The sequence below is a fragment of the Antechinus flavipes genome, chromosome 1 (genome assembly GCF_016432865.1).
Source record: "Antechinus flavipes isolate AdamAnt ecotype Samford, QLD, Australia chromosome 1, AdamAnt_v2, whole genome shotgun sequence".
Classification (NCBI taxonomy): domain Eukaryota; kingdom Metazoa; phylum Chordata; class Mammalia; order Dasyuromorphia; family Dasyuridae; genus Antechinus; species Antechinus flavipes.
In genome coordinates this window covers 652,535,786-652,563,537 of record NC_067398.1, presented here as the reverse complement: position 1 = coordinate 652,563,537, position 27,752 = coordinate 652,535,786, and the positions used below count along the sequence as shown (strand labels likewise).

The following is a 27,752-nucleotide window of genomic DNA, read 5'->3' as shown; positions in this document are numbered from 1 at the left end:
CTTTCTTTCTTTTTTCCTTCCTTCCTTCTTCCTTCCTTCTTTTTTCTTTCTTTCTTTCTTTTTTCTTTCTTTCTTTCTTTCTTTCTTTCTTTCTTTCTTTCTTTCTTTCTTTCTTTCTTTCTTTCTTTCTTTCTTTCTTTCTTTCTTTCTTTTTCTTTCTTTCTTTCCTTTCTTTTTTCCCCTGAGGCAATTGAGATTAAGTGACTTGTCCAGGGACACACAGCCAGGAAGTGTTAAGTGTCTGAGATCACATTTGAACTCAGGTCCTCTTGACTTCAGTGCTGGTGCTCTATCCACTGCACCACTAGCTGCCCCTCTGCTATTTCTTAAGACATTAAATTCACACATCACAATTTGTTTAACTATTCCCCAATTGATTGGCACCATTTTGCTTCCAGATTTTTTGCTATCACAAAAAGTGATAGTATGCATATTTTGATATTTCTATTATACTGGATTGAGTTTGACATTACAATTAATCAGTGTGACTTTGTTTTGTTTTAATTTACATTATCATAGTTATTCTGGTTATACTTACTTCAATGCATCAATTCATATAAGTTTTATCATGATTCTCTGAATTTCTCACATTCAACATTTCTTAAGGAATAATAATATTCCATTCCATTCACATGCCACAGTTTGTTCAATGGTTTTCATGACGTATAAGGGATGCCTACTCTGATTCCTTGTTATACATCTATTTGAGGTCATTTCACAAATATAATATATGAAATATTAAATAACAGCTTTATTTTTCTTTTTGGCTGAACTTATATAGTTTCAGAAGCTGTCAAGAGATAAAGAAATCTTCTAAAAGTGGCTGCATAAACAATATACCTTTTGCAGATTTAAAATAGAAAGGAATGTCTGACCACACATAACTATATATACATGTGTGTGTGTGTGTGTGTGTATAATTTACATGTATGTAGATATAAGCACATAAATATATAAGTGCAGTACCTTTTTTGGTTCAGTACTTTTTGTTTTTGTTACCTTTGTATTCCTGGGCCACAGGGTCCCTAGTCCAAACTCTCAAAGAGTCATAGTAGTGAAGAAAAGTGGACTTCTTAACTCTAAGGATGTAAAGTAGACCAAGAAGCAGTGATGATTGTATTATAGACTGCAGCCCAAAGCCTTGAATAAAGGCTTCAAATTTCATTCCTAAATCTGTTTCTGTCTTAGTCAACCATTGCATTAGAAGCGCTAAGAAGTGGGAACATTGAGGACGTGTCACCAACATACATCAAAAATGGAATTTTTACTCTAAACAAGGGAAAAAGAAAAAGGCAGTCTGCTATAAAGATAGAGAGATGACTTTGGAAGGATCAGGGAGACCTAGGTTCCTGTCCCACCTCTGACATCTAGGAACTGTATATTTCCAGGGAAATCATTTAATCTCTCATCACCCTAAGTGATTCTTTAAGAATATCAGTTGTGGAGAAGGTTCCTATATACATTGAGAAACAAATTTCCTCATCAAGAGTTTCTTAAATTGATGAAGTCACAGATGCCCCTCTCTTTTTAAAAAATAAGGTAGACAGAGACAAATATCCTTATCATATTGTGGTCATCACATAAACACATCTATGGATGCTGGTCACTATGTGACTACCAATAGCTTTCAAGGAACTTGAAAGACCTGACAGAATCATAGCAGCTGTTTTCTTAGCTCTGATCTTTCAATTAGGTATCCAAATGATTGTTCCTATAATTTTCAAAATAATTTTGGTAAGGTATGTGTCTATGTACAACATGTTTTTTTCATTTCTCTGATGTTCTGAAAGAATAACAATTTATTTAGAAAATATGTTACCAAATAGTGGAAAATAGGAAAGAATGATTATTCCTGCAGTCTCTGAAAATTAGTTCCTCAAATGCGGAATATGCAACTTAGAAAACACTGGATTTTGAACTCAAGCTCTTAAAATTACTCAATAGTCCCTTCTCTCTAGATCCATGGGAGTTAAAATTCTTCTATTTACTCTAACACAATAAGCTCTTTTTCCAAAGTCTAGCTCTTATTGTCCCATATTTGAGCTACCAAATAACTAGATATTACTTATTATTGTTTATTTTACATGTTAAGAACATTTGGAGGGCATATTTTATCTTTTATTCACATACATACAAACACATACATACCTCAGGTTCATAGTAGATATTCAACAAATACCTATTAAATTGATTCATGATTAATTCAACAAGTATTAGAGAGCTTACATTAGTTTATGATGTTTTCCTCACGGTATCCCAATAGTGGGTAGTATAAATAGGATCTTTCTTTTTCAATAGGGAAAACTGAGGCCAAAAGAGGTTGAGGTCATTTAACTAGTAAGTGGAAGACTCAGAATTTAAACCCAATTCTTTCTGACCTCTGAATTCTGTGTTCTTTCCACTGTACCAAGAAATATGGCACATGATTTGCTATTCAAGAATTTACAATACAATAAAAGAGATAAAATGTTCAAAAACACATATGGGAAGTTAAGTAATGAAAAATGGATATTGCAAGGCAGGGCATAATTAAGCCAAATAAATCATCCTGATAGTAGTACCACAGGAGTTCAAAAGAAGGGAAAATATTTTTTTGCTTGTAGTATTTAGGGAAGCTTTATGGAAAGATAGGATTTGAGCTGGGCTTTAAAGACATGGATTCATTCAACAAATATTTAATAAACACTTCCTTTTTACAAAGTATAGTGCTAGGGGCATATTGACAAAAATTGTTCTTGTCTTCAAGGGGCTTAAATTCTAAATTCTAAAATCTGGGGGGGATATCACCTGTACACAGATAAATAAATAGGATAATTTGAGGAGGAAGAAACAATTGACAGGATAAATTAAGAAAAAGTTTAACAAAGGAAATAATGGCTAAGCTGAGCATTGAAAGAAGCTAAAAATTCTGATAAGAAGAACTGAAGAGAGAATATGTTTTAATTGGGTGGGATGGTTTGTGCTAAAATGAAAGTGAGAGATGAAATTCTAAGTTTAAAAAACAGGAAAGAGTCCAGTTAGGTTGGAATTATAGGGTGCATAAATAGGCACAATTTGAAATAAAGCTGAAATGGGAAATTACAGCTAGATTGTAAACTTCAACATGAGGTTGAATTTGTATTTTATTCTAAAGGTAATGGAGACACTATCTAATTTGCTTTAAGATGATTTTAGCATTTATGTGGAGGATAAATCGAAAAAGATAGCAAGAAGGACTAATGAAGCTAGTCCAACACACTAGCCAGGAGGTGATAAGAACTTGACAAAGGATACACTTTGAATGGACTGGTAAAGGGTCTAAGAAAATGTGGCCAAGAGGGAATGCACAGATATGGTAAGGAGACAGTAAACTGACCAGTCTATTTGGAGCAGAGGATACATATTGAGGAATAACTGACATTTATAGTTATTTGTTTCTCAAAACAACTCTAAGAGGTAGATACTACATATGTTGCTATGTACATTTTTTCAAAGGAGAAAAAAAGTAATCAGGGTTAAGAAATCCTATAACCACAAAGCTAGTAAATGTCAAAAAAGGAAATTTATATTTAGGTACCTCTGGTTTCAAATGCAAGAATAAAATCCGGTTGCTGCAGTAATCCAGAATGAGGACATTTGATTGTTTCTCTAAAATTAGACTTGAAGAAAAGGTTAGTTAATTATTCTTTCCCTTTCAACTCCCCTAGTCATACCCTCATTCATTCCTTCATTCCAAACATTCTTTCTTCCTTCAAATCCTGATATTCCTACACATTATTTAATTCCTCTTAATATTTTTCAGATCAGCACACAAGATTGCTCCCTGGATTTGGAAGAATTGATAATATGGTCATGCACTTTCCCTGTGCCCCATACATTTATGTGTTTTGAGATTCTCAATGCAAGGGACTACATGATATATGTCTTTCTTTCCCTTAGAGTGCCTCACATAGTGCCTTATAATGACTCGGTAGATGTCATTAACTGATTAAAAAAAAAGAGGAAAACATCAAAAAACAACCCTGAGATTTTGAACCCAAGTAACCAGGGGAATGTTGGTGCAATTAATGGAAATGAGGAAGCTAGGAAAGAAAACCACGGGGGAAGATGATTAATTCAGTTCTAATGTTGATTTATAATCACTCTATGCATGCTGCTCCTCCTCCTTCCCTCTCTTCTATCTATTACCCTGCAGACCAGATAGACTTCTGGGTCCTTTAAAAAAAATAAAAGTGGGGAAAGAGAAGCCACATCTTGAATAACAACATCCTTAAATCTAAGGATGCAAGAACTTTTTGACCCAATTCCCTGTCCATGTTCCTAGATTCCACACCATTATTGAGGCAGAGCACAGGTAAAGAAAAAAGGCATATGTAGTAAGTTATGAGGATCAGTGCAATAAATTATTCTTAGCTTAAGAGCATTTGCTGGACTCTTCTGTAATTATTCTTTTAGTTCGCTCTCTAATCATAAATAGAATTTAAAAGTTGACAATAATTGAATATTATTCTGACCCATCTACATACAGACTCAGAGAGTTAAACTGTAGCCTTTGGGGTACAATTGAAGTAGAGGCACAATGTAAGTTGAACAATTTTTTAAAATAATTTTTAAAAAAATCTCACTCATAAGATTATGTTTTCAAATGAATTCTCCTGTGGTGAATAAAATTGGAGCTATAATTAAAAGTTTTTCCACATTCACTACATTCATATGGTTTTTCCCCAGTATGAATTCGTTGATGTTCAATAAGTTGTGTTCTTTGCCTGAAAGCTTTCCCACATTCACTACATTCATACGGTTTCTCTCCAGTGTGAATTCTCTGATGTTGAATAAGTGTGGATCGTGCACTAAAGGCTTTGCCACATCCACTACATTCATAAGGTTTTTCCCCAGTGTGAATTCTATAATGTTGAATGAGATATGAATTTTGACTGAAGGATCTTCCACATTCATTACATTCATATGGTTTCCTTCTAGTATGTATTATCTGGTTTTGAAAACTATGTGTTCTCTGATGTTGACGAAGGTGTGAGCTTTGTCTGAAGGTTTTCCCACATTCACTACATTCATAAGGTTTCTCTCCATTATGTGTTCTCTGATGTTGAATAAGGTTAGTGCTCTGCCTGAAGGCTTTTCCGCATTCATTACATAGATAGGGCTTTTCTCCAGTATGAATTCTGTGATGTTGACTAAGATTTGAGCTCTGGACAAAAGCTTTTCCACACTCATTGCATACATAGGGTTTTTCTCCAGTATGAATTCTATGATGTTCAATCAGGATTGAGCGTTCACTGAAAGCTTTCCCACACTGATTGCATTCATAAGGTTTTTCTCCATGGCATTTTCTGTAATGTCGAATCAAATTAGAGCTCTGAATGAAAGCTTTTCCACATTCACTACATTCATAGGGTTTCTCTCCAGTGTGAATTCTCTGATGCTGAATAAGATTAGAGATCTGAATGAAAGCTTTTCCACATTCATTACACTCATAGGGCTTCTCGCCAGTATGATATCTTTGATGTCTAGTAAGATCTGTACTCCCTTTGAAGGCTTTCCCACATTCATTACATTCATGAGGTTTTCCTCCAGAATGAATTCTCTGATGTATATTAAAGGTTGAATTATAATTGAAGAAATTTCCAGATTCATCAACATGTGAATTATGTGTGAAATTTTGATCATATGTATCACATTGAGGGAGTTCCTTTCTTATAGGAAATCCTTTATATGAAACAGTGTTTGAATTCAGATTGCAGTTTTCTCCACATTTGTCATATGTCTGCCCTCCATCTATTGTGGAGATTTTCTCCTGGATGATTAACATTGGCCTGAAACTATTCACCTTGAAAAGAGATTTCTTCAATCTCTCTATGGTGTGGCTTCTTTTATCTCTCCACAGAATAGCCTCTCTTTTCCAAGTTTCTTCAAGCTTTAGTCCCTTGGAAACAACCCTTGTGATTTTTTCTGCTTTCAGCCATTGTGATTTAATCTCTTCTGAAATTTCATTCTTTAGAGATAGTTCTTTGTTCTGAATTCTGGTGACACAATCTGAAAAGATAAAATCAAAAGGTAAATATCACCTGTTTTTTATTTTGGGACAAGGAAAACTATTAAATTAGAAAGATGAAAATCTATATTAAAAATTATTTCCTAAACATATATAGAAGAATTGTACATATTTAACATATATTGTATTACTTGCTATCTAGGGAAAGGAGTGGGGAGAAAGGAGAGAGAAAATATGGAACACAAGGCTTTGTAAGGGTGAATGTTGAAAACTATTTTTCCTTAGATTTTGAAAATAAAAATCTATTATTGAAATTTTTAAATAAAATAGAAAAAACTATTTCCTAGAAGTACCTAATGTTGAAATATTTGAGGATCAGTCTTATAGTGGGGGAAGAGAACAAGGAGAATAAACCATTGACCTTAAAGAAAAAGGTGATCTCAGACAATGAAAAGAATTCAGGATGGAAGGAGTTGAGAAATGAGAGGAGAGAGGCACAAAAATAAGCTAAGTAATGGTAGAAATGGTGGTCACAGGGAACAAAATGATTCCAGAGATTGAGAAGAGTCCATGGAATAGAATGGAAATATATCAATGATAAATTTAATGTGTTAATAATAAATTAAATAATTATAAAATATATTAATAATAATGATAAAAATGATAAATTTAATGTAAGATCCTGAGGTAGAGACTAACAGTTTAGAATTCCCTTGGAAAAATAAATTTTTGAACTCTTGGTGGATCCAATTACTTAGGATATTCATAGGGTAAGAAAAACAGTAGTCAGGGGGAAGAAAATGGAACCTAGGAACAACTATTCCAAAAGAGAGGGATGAGAAAGATGAAGAAGATAAGAAAGACCAAGTCTGGCTTTTTCTAAAGTCTAATAAACACCACCAATAACTCTTATTTAATCATTTAAAGACTTTTTTACAATTTTAAACTTTACTTAATTATTAAATATTCAACTTTTCCCATGTGTTTACTAGTACTGATAACTCTTATAAAATCTCAAAAAGGCTTCATATTTCCTTCAAGAAGAGATAGGTAGGAGTTAAAGATTTTGTGAAACCATATTCTTTTCCACAAAGGGTTTAGAAGGAGAAAAGGTAGTTAGCATTCAGAAGATACCAAATAAGCCCATTCTAAGGGGCCTTGGGAAAAAAAGAAAAAGATTAAGGGGATTTGACCCAGGATTAAGATAAGTCTCCAGTGGTTTTAATAGGTAAAAGGCCTATATTCCAATAAAAGTGACCAAGAAAATAGGCTTAATGAGGAGGAAATGAATATATGTCAAGTAACAGAAAGTGGGAAAATAACCAAGGACCTAGGATTTGAGCATTTAAGTACTTGCAGGTGACTGGGAAAGATTCTGTCTTAGTTTGAGGACAGAAGAAGAATCAACACAAACTCTTTTGGAGCTCTTTAGACTAAAAATTCTGGCTTTCTTCCTTTCCCATAGTATTATTCTACTATGGATAAGCTATATTTTTTATTTCATTAAGTGGGATAACATAAGCAAAGCAAATTTAAATTCTAACTAGTTTTTACTAATTTTGTGTAAGTAGTCATTAAGCACATACCAATAATAATAATAAAAGCTAGCATATATAGAGCACTTAAAGTCTGCAAAGCACTTAAAAAATATTATCTCATTTTTTCCCTACAACAACCCTGGTTACTATGATTACAGATGGAGAAACTGAGGCATACAGAGTTTAAAAGACTTGTCTAGGATCACACAGCACAGGATCAGAAGCAAGATTCAAAGTTTTCCTGACTCCAAGTCTAGGTGCTCTATTCACTGTGCCTATGCTAACAGTGCGAGGTATTCTGCAGGAGGTGAGAGGGATATGAAAATAGATACAACATGGACCCTATTATTAAAACTTACATCACAGTGGAGAAAACCTTTATACAAGGAAGAACTTATAAGAAACGTGAGAAGATAATTCCAAGCAAGTGTTATGAAAAAGATGAAGAGGGAGAAATTTCCATTTAGGGGAAGACTATGGAATTCAATCTTGAAGGAAATAAGGGACCTCAATGGAGGCAGGGATGTTGAAACATAAAAGATACAAAGGGGAGCAATGTGAGATTGGAAGGGTGGCTTGGAGCTATAATATAGAAGGCTTGCAATGCCAGAATGAAGAGTTTATATTTTATTCAGCAGAACATTGAAAGATTTTAACTAAAGAATTGCACAATTATATTATCAGTTGGGCATCAGTAAGAAAATGGGTAGCAAAAGAGGAAGATAGATCAAAAATTCACATTAGGTATTATAATTTAAAAATACCCATAAACTATTACAATAATCAAAGAGAAAAGAGCTGGGTTGTTAAGTAAATGTGGCTGCAGTGAAAATTTTAAAGGATGAGACCAAAGTAAGAGATAATCTAGAGACCAATTGGATAAAACTTGGCACATTTATCAATTCTTTGGATGATTAAAAACAAAACAAAACTAGGTAGGAAACCCAGTATATTCGATGAAAGAACCCAGTACATGGAAAGTTTATGCTAGACTAGAATGATAAATCAAATGAAAACAAATTCACTAAGGACAACTATAAAGCCCTGATTTTAAAATTTCAAAAATAAATTGTACAAATGCAAAATAAGAAAAATAGTTTTATAAATAATATTTAGGATTTTGATTAACTAAAAGCTCAATGTAGTAGCTCAATAGTCCTTTAGTCTTAGAATGTAAGTGTCATCTTGACTACTCATTACCTCCCATTCTCTATACCCAGTCTTATTTTTATCTATGTAATATCTCTCAAATATGCCCTTTCCCAACTCTGCCACTGCATTGAATCACCTCATCACCTCACACCTGCTCTCCTGCAACAATTTACAGGATAATGAGTGGATGCCCATCAATTGAAGAATGGCTGATTAAATTGTGATACATGAATATTATGGAATATTATTGTTCTGTAAGAAATGACCAGCAGGATGATTTCACAAAGGCCTGGAGAGACTTACATGAACTGATGCTGAGTGAAATGAGTAGGACCAGGAGATCATTATATACTTCAACAACAATTCTATATGATGATCAATTCTGATGGACGTGGTCCTCTTCAACAATGAGATGAACCAAATGAATCCCAATAGAGCAGTAATGAACTGAACCAGCTACACCCAGCAAAAGAACTCTGGGAAATGACTATGAACCACTACATAGAATTCCCAATCCCTCTATTTTTGTCTGCCTGCATTTTTGATTTCCTTCAAAGTCCAGTTCTTTTTGTACAGCAAAATAACTGTTCGGACATGTATACATATATTTTATTTAACTTATACTTGAACATATTTAACATGTATTGGTCAACCTGCCATCTGGGGGAGGGAGGGAAGGAGAGGAAAAATTGGAACAAAAGGTTTTGCAATTGTCAATGCTGTAAAATTATCCATGCATATAACTTGTAAATAAAAGGCTATAATAATAAAAAAAGAAATGCCTTGTTAGGTATTAAATTTTCTTGTGGATGAAAAAGAAAAAAAGCAGATGGTGTCTGAGAATGTCTGGATGTCTGGACCAGGTATTTTGATACAGAAACAAAAGCTCCTAGCCAAGGACAGAGATATGAACATATTTCTCTGTAAACTTGATCAGCTCATTAAAGTTATAAATTGCAAAACTACTTGCAGAAGCCCACTCAGAGAGTCACAGAATTTCCAAGTTGGAAGAAGCCATCTACTCCATCTGAAATTCTGAGAACCCTCTCAATGACCTCCCAAACAAAAGATTATCCAGCCTTTGCTTGAAATCATTCAGTGAAAGGGAACCTGCATCATCCCCAGTACTCTAAGGTGATCCAATCTATTTCTGGATAGTGTTAATTATGATGAAGGTTTTTGTGACATCTCTCTCTAGCTTAAATCTCCATCTCTGAATTATCTACCTATTATCCCTAGCTATGCCTTGTGGGGCCACACAAGATACCTAATTCTCTTATACATGACAGCCTTCCCTTCAGATATTTGTAAACAGCCATCATGTCCCTTCCTTGGTTGGTGCCTTCAAAGAGTTTCTCCTTCTGGATGCTGTACACTGAGCCCCCTCACTGTAGGTATGACCTGCTAGGGGCAGAGCACAGCAGGACTATCATCTCTCAAGTTCTGGACTCTAGCTTTCTCTGGCTGTCATAGGCACTGGTGACTTAGTAAGTTTTCTCTCCACTAATATATTTAGACACCATTCCAGGGAACCCAGGATAGTTAAAGAGTGACCCTAAGCCCCAGTGATGACAGTATCCCATAATGCATATTTTTCCTATGATGGCCAATGGCCAACAGAATGAAGACTCTTACTTACTCACCTGAGTGGCTGCCTCTCAGAATATCTGTCTCTTCTGCCCTACGTTGCATGTTGAGAACTCACAGTTCTTCCCCTCGCTCTAGCTAGGAGATTATATCAGGTTTGGACATTAGAAACCCTCTGCTTATGGGGAAGGAAACCTGTTCTGGTGGTTTATGCTGGGTACATGAAACAGTCCTAACTCCCTGAGTCTGCAGGGAGTAGAATGGAAATATCCAGAGATGCCATGACAGGAAGGCTCAAAGAAAGCCCATGCACTTTCTGGAAAGGTAACATAATTGTGCTATCTTGGGCAGAAGAGATGGGAATCTTGCTAGGAAAAAGCAATTACCTCAAGTGTCCTTGGTCTACCACAAAGGTACAACAGTCCCACCTATTGGGGCATCCAGGGTACTGAACGCTGGAGGAAGAGGGCTGGGTTTCAGGCATCAAGGAGAGGGAAGATTCAGACTCAGAAAGCGGTTGAGGAAGCCTGTGGGACAGGAACTTAAGAGGAAAAACTGAATCTGGATGAGATTAGGAATATCTGATCCCTGAATTCTGAGCCCAAACCCAAATAAGCTCTTCATAGCTCATGGCTATTCTCAACACAGGAAGCCAAGAAGCTCAAAAATGGAGACTTAGGTAAGTAGGGAAAGGAAAGACTTTACCCAGTGAGACCAGGTTCCCATAATTCTCTAGCATCACATCCTTATAGAGACCCCTCTGAGCAGGACCGAGGAAGCCCCACTCCTCTTGGGTGAGGTACACAGCCACATCTTCAAATATCATAGACATCTGAAACAACAACACAGTCCTATATATAGGCCCTAGTGAAATCTCAAGGTTCAGCCACAAAGGGATCATGGCAGGACAGTTTGTGGGGAAGAAAAGATGCAAATTGTATATATGTGTTTGTATGTGTGCAAGGACGTACAATTGAGCTTGGAAGACCAGGTGAAATTTTGGGTGTATCAAGGCTCTTAGATATGGATGTATGCAAGGATATATGTATGTGCCGATATGTACAAGTGTGCTCTCAATTCACCAGACCTGAGAACAGATGGGAATCCCCAGTGAAACTTTCCTAAGTTCCCTTTCCAAAAAGTACTCTCTGCTTTTGTGAATCTAAAGGAGTAAAGTTCCCAGTCATACCTTTCCCTCTCCCTACAAGAAATGACATATATCAAATGAGATCCCATATGAGAAGTGCTTTGCAAACTTAAAGTGCTACATAAAACCTTTCGGTGAGGGTGCTTTTGCTGTTGTCATTACTACATTTGCTGTAGTAGTATAGGGATTGCCAAGTGACTTTGTTCCAGGCCAGAGAGGAGAATCTTAGCTCAGCAGACTGCCAACGATATTGGCTCCAGTTGGCATTCAATGACACTGTAGCCAGACAGTCCTAGGGGCTAGAGAAAAGAAGCCTAAAAAGTAACCTTCTCTTCATTTCTCCTAAACAGGGATCAAGAACACAGAGCTGGGAGCCCTAGGAGATCACAGAGTTTGTGTCTGAAAATCCTAATAGAACTGGAGGGTGTGGAGGCTCAAGGGAAAGATGTTACAGATGAAAGAGCTGGAAGGAACCTTAGTCCTCTCATTGTAGAGGCCCAGTGATGTGGACTAATCTAAGTCTTATCCAAGTCAAGTAGCTAGTCAGCAATAGGAAGATCTATAGATTGTCTCCTCACTTCCTGGCTAGTTCCCCTTCTGCCATAAAACAATGTTTTTCCTTGAAACTGAGATTTGAAGCCTTGTATGGAGAGCCAAAAAGCAGGAGTGAGAGATTTTCAGGAAGGATGTCTCATTGGGGCTCAGGTGGCAGTGGGATAGCGACTATCACTTGGTCTCTTGGTCTTGGGCATCAGTAGGAACCTGAGGAGGAATCAGCAAGGCTGAGGGGAGAGAAAGGAATGGAGACAGACTATCTGGACCCCAAGACTCTCCTATTAGGTCACCTTATGATTCCTTACTCCTCATCATAGGTATATATCTGGGAGGACCCAGATCCCTCCAACTCCCACTGCTGTAATCCTGGTTACCTGCTATGCTCTGGGGAAACTGCAGAAAAAGCACTGAACTCCTGGGTCAGAGAGGCCCTGTTTCACCACCTGTCTCTGTTGTTTCCTAATTATGTGATCCTGAGTAAATCACTTCCCTCTGAGTCTCAAGTGTGTCATCCCTATTCCCAGACCCCCATGCAAAATGGGAATGATAGTGCTCATATTATTTATTTTATAGAATTATTGTGAGGAATAAACTTGGTAATATACATATGAGTTATTTTTTTGTGTGTGAAGAATCTTGTCTGGCAATGTAACTTTTTGTTCTTGCTGATTTGTTTCAGTCATGTCCTACTCTTCATCACCCCATTTGGGGATTTTCTTGGCAGAGATATTAGAGTGGTTTGTCATTTCCTTCTCTGGCTTATTTTACAAATGAGGAAACTGAAGCAAGCAGGGGTAAGTAAATTTAAGTCACCTTGCTATTAAGTGCCTGAGTCCAGATTTGAACCTAGAAAGATGAGTTTTCCTGACTCTATCCCTGGCGCTCTATCCACTGAGCCCCCTGGCTGTCTCTGGAAATAGAATTTGCTCTGGGCAAAGAAAGCCAAGAGCAGAACCAAGGTGAGGGCTAAGAGATCTTGGCTATTTACTATAAACAAAACACATAGAAAACACAGATGAGATGTCCAGCCCTTGCTGTCCTGCTGCCATGCATAGAAAGCAGGGCTTACTTACATAACACAATAGTGATGCTCTCTGAGAAACAACGGAACTCTGATAAATGGTGTGCCCTACCAGCTGTTAACATGAATGGGGCAGAGTGCCACCAACTGTGAGGGGCAAAAAGCTATGAACCTTGGCAGGTCTCCTCCTTCAAAAGACCTTCTTCTGTGTCACCAGGGGCTGCCCCATCTCTCTGTTTTCTCCATCTGCCCCATGTCACCAGAGGCTGCCCCCATCTCTCCATCCCCTCCATCTGTCCCGTGTCACCAGGGGCTGCCCCCATCTCTCTGTCCTCTCTGTCTCCCATCTGAGCCCGGGCTTGGTTCAGGATGGGTGCTACATGCTAGGATAGGAAGGAAAGCACCCTGGGAAGGGAGGAGAAGCAAGATTCTCAGCCGCTCCCCCCAGTCCAGACTCACCCTCCTTTGGGAGACACTCGGGAGCAGTCAGGGGAAAAGGAGACCTGAAACAGGTCTGGCTCATCAGCCCACAACTTGCTCCAAAGAACTGCCTCCCCAAAATAGGAAGTGCTCCTACTTCTACCCTTTTACCTATGGGGTTGTTCAATCAGGACCCTTCAGGAGCCTCTCTAGGCTGCAGAGAGCAGCCTAGTCTCCAGATCTCCCTCCCTTGATTCTCAGACCATCCAAATTGTCAGAGCTGGTAAGCTTATTAGGGAGGCCAGCCCATTTCTGAATGAGAATTCTCTCTACCACACATCTGACCAGCGGTCATCCAGGCCCCATTACCTCTCAGGTCAGGTGGTTCTATTTTGGGCCAGCTGTAATAAGAATTTTTTTTTAGTCCTAGATGAAATCTGCATCAATGTCACTTCCACCTGTTGCACCCAGCGTGATCTTGAGCTGCATTAAGAGAGGCAGAACTTCTAGGAGGAAGGAGTTGAAAGTCACCCCAGATTCACCTTTATCAGACCCCCCTCTGGAGTACTGTGTTCACTTCTTGGCACTATAGTCTAAGAAAGACATCAGTAAGGAGGAGAATTTGGTAATGGGGGGACAACCAGGATGCTTGGGTGCCCTGCATTCATGTTACATTGTAGGGCATGCTAGACTCTGACTCTGGGCCCTACCTAGACTAGCTTATGAAAATTACTAATATATACATTTTCTAAAAGCACTAACATAAGTATGTTTAGTCTTGCTGGACCCACAGAAGGATCACTTGCCCAGTAAACTCTTCTTTCCCTCAGTTCCAGGTAACCAAGTTGCAGGTTTGACTAGCTTTATTTTTAACAGACCCTATGGCTAGGCTAATTGTCTCAAAAAAGATTGTTTTTAGCATCATTAGTATTCCTAACATGGCTTAGAGCCAAAATTATGGGATATAAGCTTTCTCCCCTGACCCTAATTGCCAATTAGCTGCTCATGTTATTTGCCCACTTTGGCAAAATAAAATTTTGACCTAAAAAAAAAATCCTGTACCACTGTTCTCATTCCAACTGAACCAAATGCTTTCCAGCAACAATACAAGGATTAGTGGGAAGTTCTGGGAATGTTTAGATTAGAGAAGAAAAAACTTGGGGAGACCTGATAGCTATAATCAAGTATATGAAAGCTGTCAAGTGGAGAAGATTTGTTCTTTTTGACCCTAGAAGACGGAACCAAAAGCAATACACAGAAATTACAAAGTGGCACATTTAGGCTTAATGTTAGGAAGACTTCTTAGCAATTAGAACTATCCCAAAGTTGAATGGGCTGCTTTAGAGGAGCTGGATTCCCTCTCCTTGGAAGTCTTGAAGCAGAGGCCAGATGGCCAATTTTTGCTTATGTTATTGGGTGAATTCCTTTCAGGTTAGACTAGGTGAATGCTGAGATCCTTTCCAATTCTCAAAATCCATGATTCTTCTTATTCTGCTTTATGAGGCAGGTCTTCTCTTTTCTATGCTAAACATTTTTAGTATATTCAACAAGTTCTCATTGGATTTGAACTCAAGATTATTTGTAATCCTGGCTGTTAATTGATTTGATGCCCTCCTCTTGACACTTTCAACTTTTCAGTGTCCTTCATAAAATGTGATGCCTCAAACTCAAACTGAAGACAGGTAGGCTATTGTTTCTTTAATACTAGATACTAAGTATTCTCTATTAGTGCAACCCAAAAACATTTTAGGAGTTGGATTTTTTGTTTTTACTTACATGTCACATTGAGTTTACAGTACATAAAACACCTAAATTTTTTTCATATGAAAAACTGGATAGCCATACTTCCTCATCCCATTGTTGTCAGGCTGGGGACTCTACTATAAAAGTTATTGACTCATTTAAATTTTTAAAATTATTATCATATTTTAAAAGTTATCAAGCACTTTTTTCCTTCTCACCTCTCCCCATCCACTGAAAAAAGACAGAAAGAAAAAAAAACTTAGAACCCCCTGTACCACATAAGCATAATCAAGCAAAACAAATTCTCACATTGGTCCCGTCCAAAATGCACTTCTTAACCTACATATTAGTTTATTATCTTTCTATTATGAGGTGGGCTTTATTTCTCTGGATATGAAGAGATAGTTCTCAAGAGAAGAGACCTAGGTTATCTGTAGCTATATGAAACAGGTATTTCCAAGTTACTAATAATTAGAGAAATGGAAAAATTGATCAATTTTTCCAACTTCTGTGGTGTAGCCATACCAGACCTAAAACTATATTATAAAGCATCAGTCATCAAAACTATTTGGTACTAGCTAAAAAATAGCTAAGAAATTTGGTCAGTGGAATATGTTAAGTTCACAAGACACAGTAGTCAATGATTACAGTAATCTGGTGTTTGATAAACCCCAAAACTCCAACTTCTGGAATAAGAACTCACTATTTGACAAAAATTGATGGCAAAATTGGAAAATGGTATGATAGAAACTAGGCATTGACCAGCACCTAACGCTCTATAACAAGATAAGGTCAAAATGTATTCATGATTTAGACGTAAAAGGTGATATAAGCAAATTAGAAGATCTGATATCTGTGTTCTCCTGTGGAGAAGGAAGGAATTTATAGCCAAAGAAAAATAATTTTGATTAAATTTAAAAGTTTTTTTGTACAAACAAAACCAACGTAGCCAAGATTAGAAGGGAAGCAGAAAACTAGGAAAAAAATTTTATATCCAAGGGTTCTGATAAAGGCCTCATTTCTAAAGTATATAGAGAATTGACTCAAATTTATAAGAACACAAACTATTCTTCAATTCATAAATGGTCAAAGGATATGAACAGAACAGAACAGAACAATTTTTTTCTTTTTTCTTTTCTTTTCTTTTTTTTTTTTGCTGAGGCAATTGGGGTTAAGTGACTTGCCCAGGGTCACATAGCCGGGAAGTGTTAAGTGTCTGAGACCAGATTTGAACTCAGGCCCTCCTGACTTCAGGGCTAGTGCTTTATCCACCGCACCACCTAGCTGCCCCCAGAACAATTTTTTAGGTGAAGAAATTAAAGGTATTTCTAGTCCTATGAAAAAATGTTCTAAATCACTATTGATCAGAGATATGCAATTTAAACTAACCCTGAAGTACCATTACACACCTCTCAGATTGTCTAAGATGACAGGAAAAGATAATGATGAATGTTGGAGGGAATGAGGGAAAATTGGGACACTAACACATTGTTGGTGAAGTTGTGAATTGATCCAATCATTCTGAAGAGCAATTTGGAATTAAGCCCAAAGGGCTAACAAATTATGTATACTTTTTGATCCATCAGTGTCTCTATTGTGTCTGTATCCCAAAGAGATCACAAAAAAAGGGAAAAAGACCTACATGTGCAAAAATGTTTGTAGCAGTCATTTTTGTAGTGCAAGAAACTGACTGGATGCTCATCAGTTGGAGAATGACTGAATAAGTTATGGTATATGAATGTGATAGAATATTATTGTTCTATAAAAATGATCAACAGAATGCTTTCAGAAAGCCATGGAGAGATCTACATGAACTGATGCTAAGTGAAGTGAGTAGAACCAAGAGAACATTGATATAACAACAAAAAGATTATGTGATGATCAACTGTGATGAACTTGGCTTTTGTCAACAATGAGGTGATCCACATCAATCAATAGACTTATGAGGGAGAGAACCATCTGCATCCAGAAGGAGGACTATGGGGACTGTGTTGTGATCACAGTATCATAGCACAGTATTTTCCACCTTTTTGTTGTTATTTGCTTGCTTTTTAAATTTTTTTTCCTTTTAATCTGATTTTTCTTGTGCAGCATTATAAATGTAGATATATGTTTAGAGGAAATATACATGTTTAACCCATATGGATTACTTGCAGTCTAGGAGAAGAAGATGAAAGGAAGTGAGGGAGAAAAATTTGGAACACAAGGTTTTGCAAGGGTGAATGTTAAAAAGTATCTTTGCATGCATTTTGAAAATAAAAAGCTATTATTAAAAATGTTTACAACTTCTTTATGGCATAGAGAATATTAACACCAGAATTCCTCTAGGCAATAAGTCAGCAGCAATGACTACAGCAAACAACTGGGCTGGCACTATGGTGGGTCCTCTGTCATCTTCCTGAAGTTGTTTTGAGAAAAAAATTCAATTTGGCTTCTAACTTCATCATTTTCACCCAAATTGCTCTTTTCAAAATTATCAGTGATCTCTTAGTTGCCAAATCCAATCTCAATCCTCAATATCTTCCACCTTTCTTCAGCTTTTGACATTGTCGATCATCCTTTCCTTCTTGATAATTTCTTCTATCTGTGTCTTCAAGACATAGCACTTTCCTGGTTCTCCACCTGTCTGTTCCTTCTCAGCCTTCTTTACTGGTACTTCATCCAGATCAAGTCCTCTAACCATAGGTTAGAGGTGTCTCATAGGGTTCTGTCCCAGGACTTCTTTTTTCTCTCTCTATACTACTTCACTTGGTGATTTTATTAGCTTTCATGGATTCAGTTATTTTCTCTATGTTGATGATTCTAAAATCTACTTACCCTTCCCAACACTCTCACATCTCCAACTTTCAGATATTTCAAACTGGATGCCCAGTAGAACATCCAACAAGATATCAGTAGACACCTTAACTTAATATATCCAAAACAAAACCCATTATCTTTCCCCCGAAAACTAGGTGGCACAGTGGATAAAGCATCTGGCCTGGAGTTAGGAAGATCTGAGTTCAAATCTGGTTTCATATATTTGCTAGCAATGTGATACTTGGGAAGTCACTTAACCCCCATTTGCCTCACCTGTAAAATGGGTATAAAATGGGTACAAAATGGAGAAAGAAATGGCAAATCACTCCAGTATCTTTATCAAAAAAAGCCTCATGGGCAATGTAGAATTAGATTAAATTCAAGATTTCTGCTTTATTATACAGTCTGAGATCAGGCAGTGCTATTCCCCCTTCACGCTATTTCTTTTCATAATTTCCCTTAATATTCTAGATACTTTGTTTTTCTAAATTAATTTTGTTTCTATTGTATTAAGTTACATAAAAGTATCTTCTTAGTAATTTGACTGTATAATGTTAAAAGTATAAATTAATTTTTATTGTACTGTCATTTTTATTATATAGGCACAGCCTAGCTATGAGCACTGACTATTCTCTCCAGCTGCTTAAGTTCTTTATTTCTTTAAGGGAAATTTTGTAATTGAATCTATATAAGTCTTTTATATGCTTTTGGAATGATATTTCTTGCATGGTCATGCTATTCCTAAGGATAAAACAAAAAATTGTGAAATTAATAGAACCAATTATAGATTCAGGACTGCTTGAATGATCAGAGCCAGAATTGTCATTAATAGTTTGGAAGGAAGTCCATGATAAAGTGTCCCTCTGAAGAAGACTGCACACTGTTCAATCTTTATATCAATAATTTGTATCAAGGATTAGCTGATAATGTTATCAGTTTTTCAGATGACACAAAACTAGGAAGAAGAGCAAACACAGAAAATGACATAGTAAAGAACTAAAAAGTCCATGACAAGCTAGAATATTGGACCAGACCTTGTCAGATGAAATGTAATAGGGATACATGAAAAGTCAGCAATGACTGGGTTAAAATCCTACTATTGATAATTAATAGTTATATGAGTGTAGACCTGTCATTTAACCCTAAATTGCAATTCCCTAAGAGTTATCTACTAAGTCATTAAATGATTGCAATCTGCACAGATGTGGGGAATTTCCACATCAGAAATTTCTGAAGAAATCCCAAATCTTTCACATACCTTTCCCTTTACTTTAAAGCTGTTCCAAAGAAAAATGTAAGTAGGCCAGAAAAATTACAAAAAGTCACCTTTTGGCTGAGGCATCCAACTAATCAAGGAAGTTCAAAGATGGAAACCCCCAATCTAGGTTCCCCAATTTCTCAATACCCAGACCTAAATGTCTCCATAAATCTACTCTAAATATTTCATTCCACAACCTTTATGGCTTCAGTCCTTGGATGCTGGTGCTAAGATCTCTTCTAGCTCTCTAACTATGATTGCAAGATGCTAGTAAATCTCAAAATATTCATTATTTTACTTTTACTGGTTTATAGTTATTTCTGATGTAAACTCAATCTTATATTGTTTTTGAACTCAATCCGAGCAATGTTACTCAGTATCCAATCACAAAAATGATTTAAAAATGCATTTTCAGTACCTGAATGAAAGGTCCTCATTCACTCACTTACCTGAATAGTCATTGCTTAGGGTGCCTTTCCCCTCAGCTGCCTGTGTGTCCAGGACCCATGGTGCATTCCCTTGCTCCAACTGGGAGATCACATCAGGTTTAGATACTGGAAATCCTGCTTGTAGATAAGAAAACTAGACCTGGAGACAAATGCTAGGTATGCTAAGTTATCCTAAATTCCATCTTAGCCTCTTGGTTTACAGGGGAAAGTGAAGGACAATGTCCAGAGATGCCATGATAAGCTATCCCAGGGAAAATCTATGCTTGTAGGCTCCAGAGGGGTTTTGGGGAGAAAGCTAGTCAAGGAAGTGATCAGCTATGTGCACAAGTAACAATTACTTCATGAGTTCATCCTTACAAGATAAGGAAAGCCCCATTTCTGGTGATGTCTTCATTGAACCATTGGAAAATATCCTGGGTTAATGGCAGTGAGGCCAGGACTTATATAGAGAACTCAGGGATTAAGGTTCAGAAATATATAAATTCAGAGAGAGTTTACTGTTCATTCAAATGAAGCTATTCATTCCCAGATATGCACAGAACAGAAGCATCTTGTTTCTGAGCACAGATAGGATTGAAATTCTTTGGTCCCTGAATTCTAAGCCCAAACCCAGTTGAACCCTTCAGACAAAACAATATCAGTTTTGAGTCCCATGAAAGAAGCCTTACCCAAGGAGGTAAAATTGCTGTAATTCTCTAGCATCACATCCCTGTAGAGGCCCCTATGAGCAGGTCCCAGATAGTCCCACTCCTCCTGGGTGAGGTACACAGCCACATCTTCAAATGCTATAGACACCTGAAATGACATATTCCTTCTCTAGCCTCATTGAAAATTATACTACTTAGCTCCAGAATGAGGGAAGAAGCTGAAAGTCTTATAGGAGGATAAGAGACTATTATGAAAAACCATCTAACAATTCTCAGATGTAGAAATTGGAAGCATTTCTAGTATGTAAAAAGTTGCTCTAAATCACTATTGATCAGAAAAACACAAATTAAGACAACTTTGAGGTACCACTTCACACCTCTCAGATTGGCTAAGATGACAGGAAAAGATAATGATGAATGTTGTATGGAATGTGGGAAAACTGAGACACTGATACATTGTTGGTGGAACTGTGAACAGATCCAACTATTCTGGAGAGCAATTTGGAGCTATGTCCAAAAGGCTATCAAATTGTACATACCCTTTAATCCAGTGTTTCTACTGGGCTTATATCCCAAAGAGATCCTAAAGGAGGGAAAAGGACCCACATATGCAAAAATGTTTGTGGCAGCCCTTTTTATAGTGGCTAGAAACTGGAGACTGAGTGGAAGCCCAACATTTAGAGAATGGCTGAATAAGTTATGATATATGAATGTTATAGAATATTATTGTTCTATAAGAAATGATCAGGATGATTTTGAGAGGCCTGGAGAAACTTACATGAACTGATGCTAAGTAAAATGAGCAGAACCAGGAGATCATTACACATGGCAACAATAAGACTATAGAATGATCAATTCTGATGGACGTGGCTCTCTTCAATAATGAGATGACTGAAGTCAGTTCCAATGATCTTGTGATAAAGAGAGCCATTTATACCCAGAGAAAGAACTGATAGGAACTGAGTGTGGATTACAACACATTTTCACTCTTTTTGTTATTTTTTGAGTACATTTTGTTTTCTTTCTCATTTTTGCTTTTTTGATGTGATTTTTTTCTTATGTAGCATGATAATTGTATAAGTATATATACAGATATTAGATTTAACATATTTTTAAGGATATTTAATATATATTGGGAAAAAAAGGTCTGAGATGCAGGATAGTGGTTTTCATAATCACATGACTCAGGAACAAATTACCATTAAGATTGTACTTTGATACCTTGTTGTAGTAAAGAGATGACTGTGGCTTTTGGATGCCCATGATTTTGCCAGTGGAGTAGAAATTCTGAAACAGGTCCTACAAAACTAAACAGGTTTCAAGTAGGGCTCTCAATAAACGGATTTTGTATTGTTAATTGAGGCCCTACATTGAAAGATCACCATCAGATAATATGTCTTTTCAGCTACTTTAATTGACAAAATTCACATGTATAAATATCAGAGTTCTAATTCAGTCCCTTCACTTTACAAAAGAGGGACCCAGAGAGGTAAAATCTCTTGCCTATAGTTCTTTAGGTAATAAAGGATTTGAGACCAAAATCTTGGGACTTTCCATTTCACTGTTTCCTCAGTGTCTCAGGGAGTCCAGGCCAGGAGTTCTCAATCTTTTCAATTATGGAGATCCCTTTATAATATCAAAAATTTCATAGATTCCCAAATGATAGTAGTTGTATCATGGTTCTCTATTGCCTACATATCCTTTATTTATTTATCTATTGGAATTTAATCTTTTATTGGCATAAACTTAAGGGAAGAGCATTTCAACAGGGATGAAAGAAAACTCAAAGAAGAGAATAAAGAAGATGCCTAGGGACAGGAAAGAGATTAGCTTTTTAATGATGAAAAGCTTCCCAAATCTTCAAATGACTAGTTATATTATTACTATATTATTATATGATGATTAAGAAAATATATAATGACAAAAAATTTCTACAGGTTCAGAGACACTTTTATTTTAATTTGTATATCCTTGGAAATAATAAAACTTCATATGAGATATTTATTTAGTCTATATAATATATGCTTTCTTAGGATACCAAGTCATTTAATAATATAAACAGGAGTTCCTACAACAACTCTAGAAACCTTTGGGTCTGCTAGATTAGGGACCACTGGCATATCCTAATACACCATTCCAATGAACAATTTAAAGACCTTATAGAGCTCGTGAAATAGGTTAAATAGCTTTTTGAGGGCCCAAAATTATTGCCTCCTCTACGAGTTTTTCAGCTTTTTGGGTTCATGGATTCTTTTGGCATCTGATGAAATCTATGGACTATCTCACTTAATAATTTTGTTGTAATTTTTCCATACATACAGAAATATTTATAAGATCACTTTTTATTTAATCAAGTAACTGGAAATTAAAGAATTGCCCATGAATTGGATGATGGTTGAACAAATTATAGTAAGTGAATATATTAGAATATTATTGCACCAAAAATAATGATGACAAGGATTGTGGTAAGAGCCTAACCTCCCACCTTCCATTCCCATGCAAGTTAGGCTAGTTTATCCTTTAAAAGAATTGGAACTATCCTCAAGAATTGATTGGCTCAAGGGACTAAAGGCTCAGACCTGGTATTCTTCATTGTCTAAAAATTAGCCATGAAGAGGTCTAGGTGCTCTTTTTGATGCTTGGCTAGTGGGAAATGATAAGCAATTCATGAAAGATTCTCAAAAGGAGAACTGCAAACCACTAGCAATCATATAACAGACTTCTCCAAAGAACTAACAAGGGATATGGTGTTAGGAAAACATCTCTTAGAACCCTGGGAACCTCAAATAGGGATTAATAATATACAATACAGAAAACTCTAAGGATCATAACTCAAAAAGAAGGTCACATGGCCCCTTATCCACAAACATCTGTGGGTATTGGGAAGTGTAGAAGGGAAGAGAGACAGGTCAGTTAATCAGATTACAATCTACATGAAATCTTTTACCTCTGATTATCTTAAGATTCTAGATTTGAGGAGAAAGAATTAGAGGTTGTATTTCTTAGTCAGGACTTAAGATTCAGGTATCTAAGTCAGGAAAAAGAAAAACTTCTTACACAGGGAAGTTACTAACAACAAACCAACATACAGAAAGATCTGTGTTCACCCTGGGGCTATAGCAGTAATAGATTTTCAGGAAGAAGAGCTTACCTTGGATCCTGGATGAGAGTGATTGGGCTTCCATAGTTTGATCATAGTCTGATCTCCAAAGTTTCTTTCTTAGGATAGGGCAGGAAACTGGGGATCTGGCAGTACTGAAGAAAGAGAAAGGAGCAAAAGAAGAGACTTTACTGAAAGTTTCCCTTCTGACTCTACAATTCTTCAGGGATTTCAGAATGGCTCCACTTTTAATTGAAAGGACAGAGTTGTCAAAGTGAGCATTGATTACCTATACAACCTGTCAGCACATCTACTGTGCACATATCAGACTGTGCCCCATTTATTAGAATAGCCAGATAGGAGCTCAGAATGAAAGTATATAAAGTGTTATTAAATAAGATAGTATGTGTACAACATAGCACAATGTCTGGCACATAAAATAAATTTAGTAAATGCTTGTTCCTTTCTCTTCCTGAAAACAGGGAAACTTGGGTGTTTGGCTTGTTCAGAGGGGGAAAGAAATAGCTTTTCCCTCCATTAGAGATACTCAATAGCATTGGGGAATTAAAGATGGAAGTGCAAGGTAGAACAAAAAGAGCCCAGTCAATCTATTACATTATAATTAACAGAATTATATTATATTGCATTATATTATATATTAACAGAATTACATTATATTAACAGAAGACTATTATATCTCCCTCTGTAACTCCAGTGATGAATAAGTTTAATAATTTGAGCGAAGTAGGTATTTAATATTTTTTTCGGTTTGAATTCATGTAATCTTTTTAGAATTGTTACAAATAAAATAGAATGGAAAATTGTATCACAATCACAGGGACTCTCTTTGTTTCACTATGAAAGATATAAGAAAATTTTAAAAAAAACATTGTCTCCAAAGTGTTTGTGCTCAGACCAGAACATCATATTAAGTATCTATAAAATGCTTAGAGTCAGTTTTTAAAAACAACAACATTGTCATCATTATAACATTTATATAGCACTTTAAGATTTGCCAAGTGCTTTACATATTAACTTATTCGATCCTCATCCTGGGAGGTAAATGTCAATGTTAACTCCATATTATAATGAGGAAACTAAGGCCGAGAACTCATTCAGAGATACACAGCTAGTAAATGTCCAAGGCAGAATTTGAACACAGGTCTTTCTAACTTGGTAAGACCAGCTTGCTATCTACCGCACTACTAGATGATTCAGGAATTTAAAAATAATGTGCTAATTGATTATTAATTTTGAAGATGAATAAGTTAATTGCATCTGAACAGATTAATATTACTAAAAGAATAGCCAGAATATATATGGTGATTATTTTATTTAGATAAAACTAATCAAAAACCACTGAATGTCATTTAAGCAGTGATGGTTTTTGTACTAACACAGTTTATTAAAAAAAAAAAAAAACTCCTTAAATATACTTTGGGCTAGAGCTGTAACTAAAAGAAAATATACTGATAATAATAACAATAGCTCACACTTTTATAACATCTGATGGGTTGCAAATTGCATGCTGTAGTTGCTGTTATTAGTCCATTTTGGAGATCAGGAAATTGAGGCTTTCCCTAGGTCACACAGCTAATAAGTGTCTAGGGAAGGATATGAACTAGGCCTTTCTGACTCCAAGAGCTTCAGGTGATCTTCCACTCCAAGTCTATTAAATGAACTGGGATTTCTTAATTTGGAAAGACCAGTGCTAAGAGACAAATAGCTCTTCACTACCGATTGACAAATTCAGTGTCCCTTCTCGGTCCTCAAGCTCCTCAGACTTAATTTAGCATTAGTAATGTTGATTTCTCCCTCCATTTTGGCTTTTTCAAAATCATAATATTCTGGCTTCCCTCATTCTCCCACCACCATCACTGGACAAGGAAGAGGCTTTTGAAAAGTGGGGGGAAGCAGGATTAGGCCTAGTATTTCTATTCTCTCTTTTGGTCCTAACTCCATCCTACCCAGGACTAGAATCCAGGTCCCACCAAAGAGGAAACTAAGACCCACGATGTCAGGCATTCCAAGGAAAGAGTAGGCAAGGCTGCCGTGAGGAGATCATAGGAGATGGAACTGGAAGGAATGTTAGAGGACACCCAATCTACCATTCCCCTACCATTTGACAGATGAGGAAACTGAGGCCCAGAAAAGTCAAATGGCTCTCTAGCCTTCACATGGAGAGTCTCGCCCCTAGGTTCATTCTCCACCTACTAGCAGACTCTGGGACCATGGAAGACCCAGCACTGCCAAGTGTGTGGATATACCGCACTTAGGGGGCGGGGCGCCAGCATCCCTACGGTCGGGACCAGGGCCAGCTCCAAGAGGACTGATATTGCCCGGTCCCGCCTCCCCCTTCCCTCAGGTGCCAGAAAGGAGGCCTCGGCTCTCTGGGTCTGCCTCCAAAAAGCAAAGAGACTTCCGACCTGGGTTTGTCTCTCCCTTCCCAGGTGCTCCCGCAAACACCGCCCGATGCTGATGTCCATGCTTCTCGCTTCCACCCATCCCGGGACTCACCCACCGCTCAGCTCTTGCCTCAGTGGGGCGGGGAGAGATCTACTCCGCCCACCTAGGAAGTCCCGCCTCTGCTCCCGACTCTATTCAATCGAATGGGAGAAACGCCTCGTTCCGCTCTAGGCTACCGGGAGGACTGATCATCTCTGTGGCTGCTTCTCTTTACCTCGACTCCTAACTCTCTTGCTTGCTCTTCTCTCACTAGAGCCTAAACTTTCTCCTGTACCTCTTTCTGGTGCCAGCGGACCTTGTGCTCCAAGCAAACTCTGACAGGTTCTGCCATTTTGTATAGGTTACAAAGAGACATAATCTGTTTTTCTGAGTCAGCCTTGCTAATAAGTACAGAGGCTCAAATCCAGGAGGCTAAGCGCTTGGTGATGAGTTCTTTGGCCATGGCAATCTGTGAATTAATAAAAACACAAAAGGTCCCTCAATCCGTGCGGTCCCCTCTTTTTCTAGAAAGAAGATGGCAAATTGACGGGAAAGGAAGAGAGAGTGTTAAGAATCATTACACTCATAGACCATCTATAAATATTAGCCTGACTGTTGTATTCTAAATATGTCTGGTCCACTGACCAGTCTCCTTACCTGTGAAATGAGGAGTTTGGATTGGACCCCCTTCTAAGGATAATACTGAATATGTATGAATAACAGTAGATGGTGTAGGGTGGCTGGATCTTAAGGTACATAAAGGAGAGTATAAAGCTGGAAAGATATTGGGACAACAGTGGAATGGCAAATTAAGGATTTTGAACTTTCCTCAGTCGACAAAAGTGAATCTTTAAGAGGTTTTGAGCAGAAGAATGACATGATCACGTCTATGCATCAGTCAGCCGGTTTTCCCTTATCAGACGTGTTTAAATAAAGGCTTGATGATTATTGTGAGGCATATTTTAGAGGGGACTCTTTTTTCAGGTATGGCTGCTGAGTTACCTTCCTAATCTGACATTCTGTGATCTGATTAATCTTCATAAAGTGGTATAAAGAATAAATCATGCTTGCCATCTGAGGGAAGGGGTGGAGGGAGAGAGAGGGAAAATCGGAACAGAAGTGAGTGCAAGGGATAATGTTGTAAAATAGGTTCTGTCAATAAAAAGTTATTTAAGAAAAAAGAAAAGAAAAGAAAAAAAAAGAAGGTTCTACCATAAGTCAAGTACAAATATTCCATGTGAACATTTGAGTGGAGATGTCTCTAAATTTGCACCTTTTTAAAAAAAATTACAATTTGCTTGGCTCATACAGAACAGTGCCTTCTTTTATTAGAGCACATTTTCCCAGAGTCTTCCATAATAAGCAATCAATTTCAAATTTCAATTTCAAAATTCTTCAGAGAGATCTTAAGAATGTCCTTGTGTCACTTAAGATATCCATGTGAGTGATTATCTTGTGTGAGTTCTCTGTTAAAGTCTTTTAGATAAACATACATTTGGTATTTGAACAATGTACTCACCCATTGAAGCTGTGCTTCTTCAGTAAAGTTTGATTGCCTGCAAAAAAAATAAATAAATAAAATAAATCAAAGTGGGATCCATATCTTTTTTCCTCTCCTGACACCTTAGTTCATTACTCACTATATTCCTATAGCAGAGAAGTATTCTCTGCCTCACTGAGAATAAGGTGAGAACAACCATGAAGCTTCACTCTTTCATTTAAGAAACATTTGTTAAACATTTTCTATACGCTAGGTACTGTGAACTTTCTTTGCTTCATTGCCCATTCTCTCCACCCTTTCTCAGATCACAGAAGAGGAAACATCCTGGGTCTTAATCCTGTTGTCTGTTATCCTGATATTATTTCTTCTTGCCTCCTTAGGCATCCAAGAATCTTCACATT

At 37.0% G+C, this 27,752-nt stretch overlaps 1 protein-coding gene and 1 pseudogene across 2 annotated transcripts; both read right to left on the bottom strand.

Annotated features, from left to right (window-relative positions):
- LOC127544676 (ribonucleoside-diphosphate reductase subunit M2-like) overlaps positions 1 to 27,752 on the bottom strand; it is a 681,272-nt pseudogene that overhangs the window by 139,194 nt on the left and 514,326 nt on the right.
- Positions 146 to 25,957, bottom strand: LOC127544670 (zinc finger protein 252-like). 2 transcript variants are annotated; one of them, XM_051971432.1, is made up of 5 exons: positions 25,832 to 25,957; positions 23,457 to 23,560; positions 20,327 to 20,453; positions 19,659 to 19,772; positions 146 to 6,030 (listed from the first exon to the last, which is right to left on the bottom strand). In XM_051971432.1, exons 2-5 carry the CDS (start codon positions 23,499 to 23,501, stop codon positions 4,613 to 4,615), a joined length of 1,704 nt encoding a protein of 567 aa, XP_051827392.1. In that variant the 5' UTR covers positions 23,502 to 23,560; positions 25,832 to 25,957; the 3' UTR covers positions 146 to 4,612. The 2 variants fall into 2 exon arrangements, with proteins under 2 accessions (XP_051827392.1, XP_051827393.1); XM_051971433.1 differs by lacking the exon at positions 25,832 to 25,957 and having other exon boundaries at positions 23,457 to 23,720.

Excerpts from the sequence above, each read along its gene's own strand:
- LOC127544670 (XM_051971432.1), bottom strand. The coding sequence starts at position 23,501 with ATGATCAAACTATGGAAGCCCAATCACTCTCATCCAGGATCCAAG. Across the intron at positions 19,773-20,326 it reads CAGCAATTTTACCTCCTTGG|GATTTCCAGTATCTAAACCT; the intron begins GTAAGGCTTCTT and ends ATCTACAAGCAG. Across the intron at positions 6,031-19,658 it reads CCTAAGCAATGACTATTCAG|ATTGTGTCACCAGAATTCAG; the intron begins GTAAGTGAGTGA and ends TTATCTTTTCAG.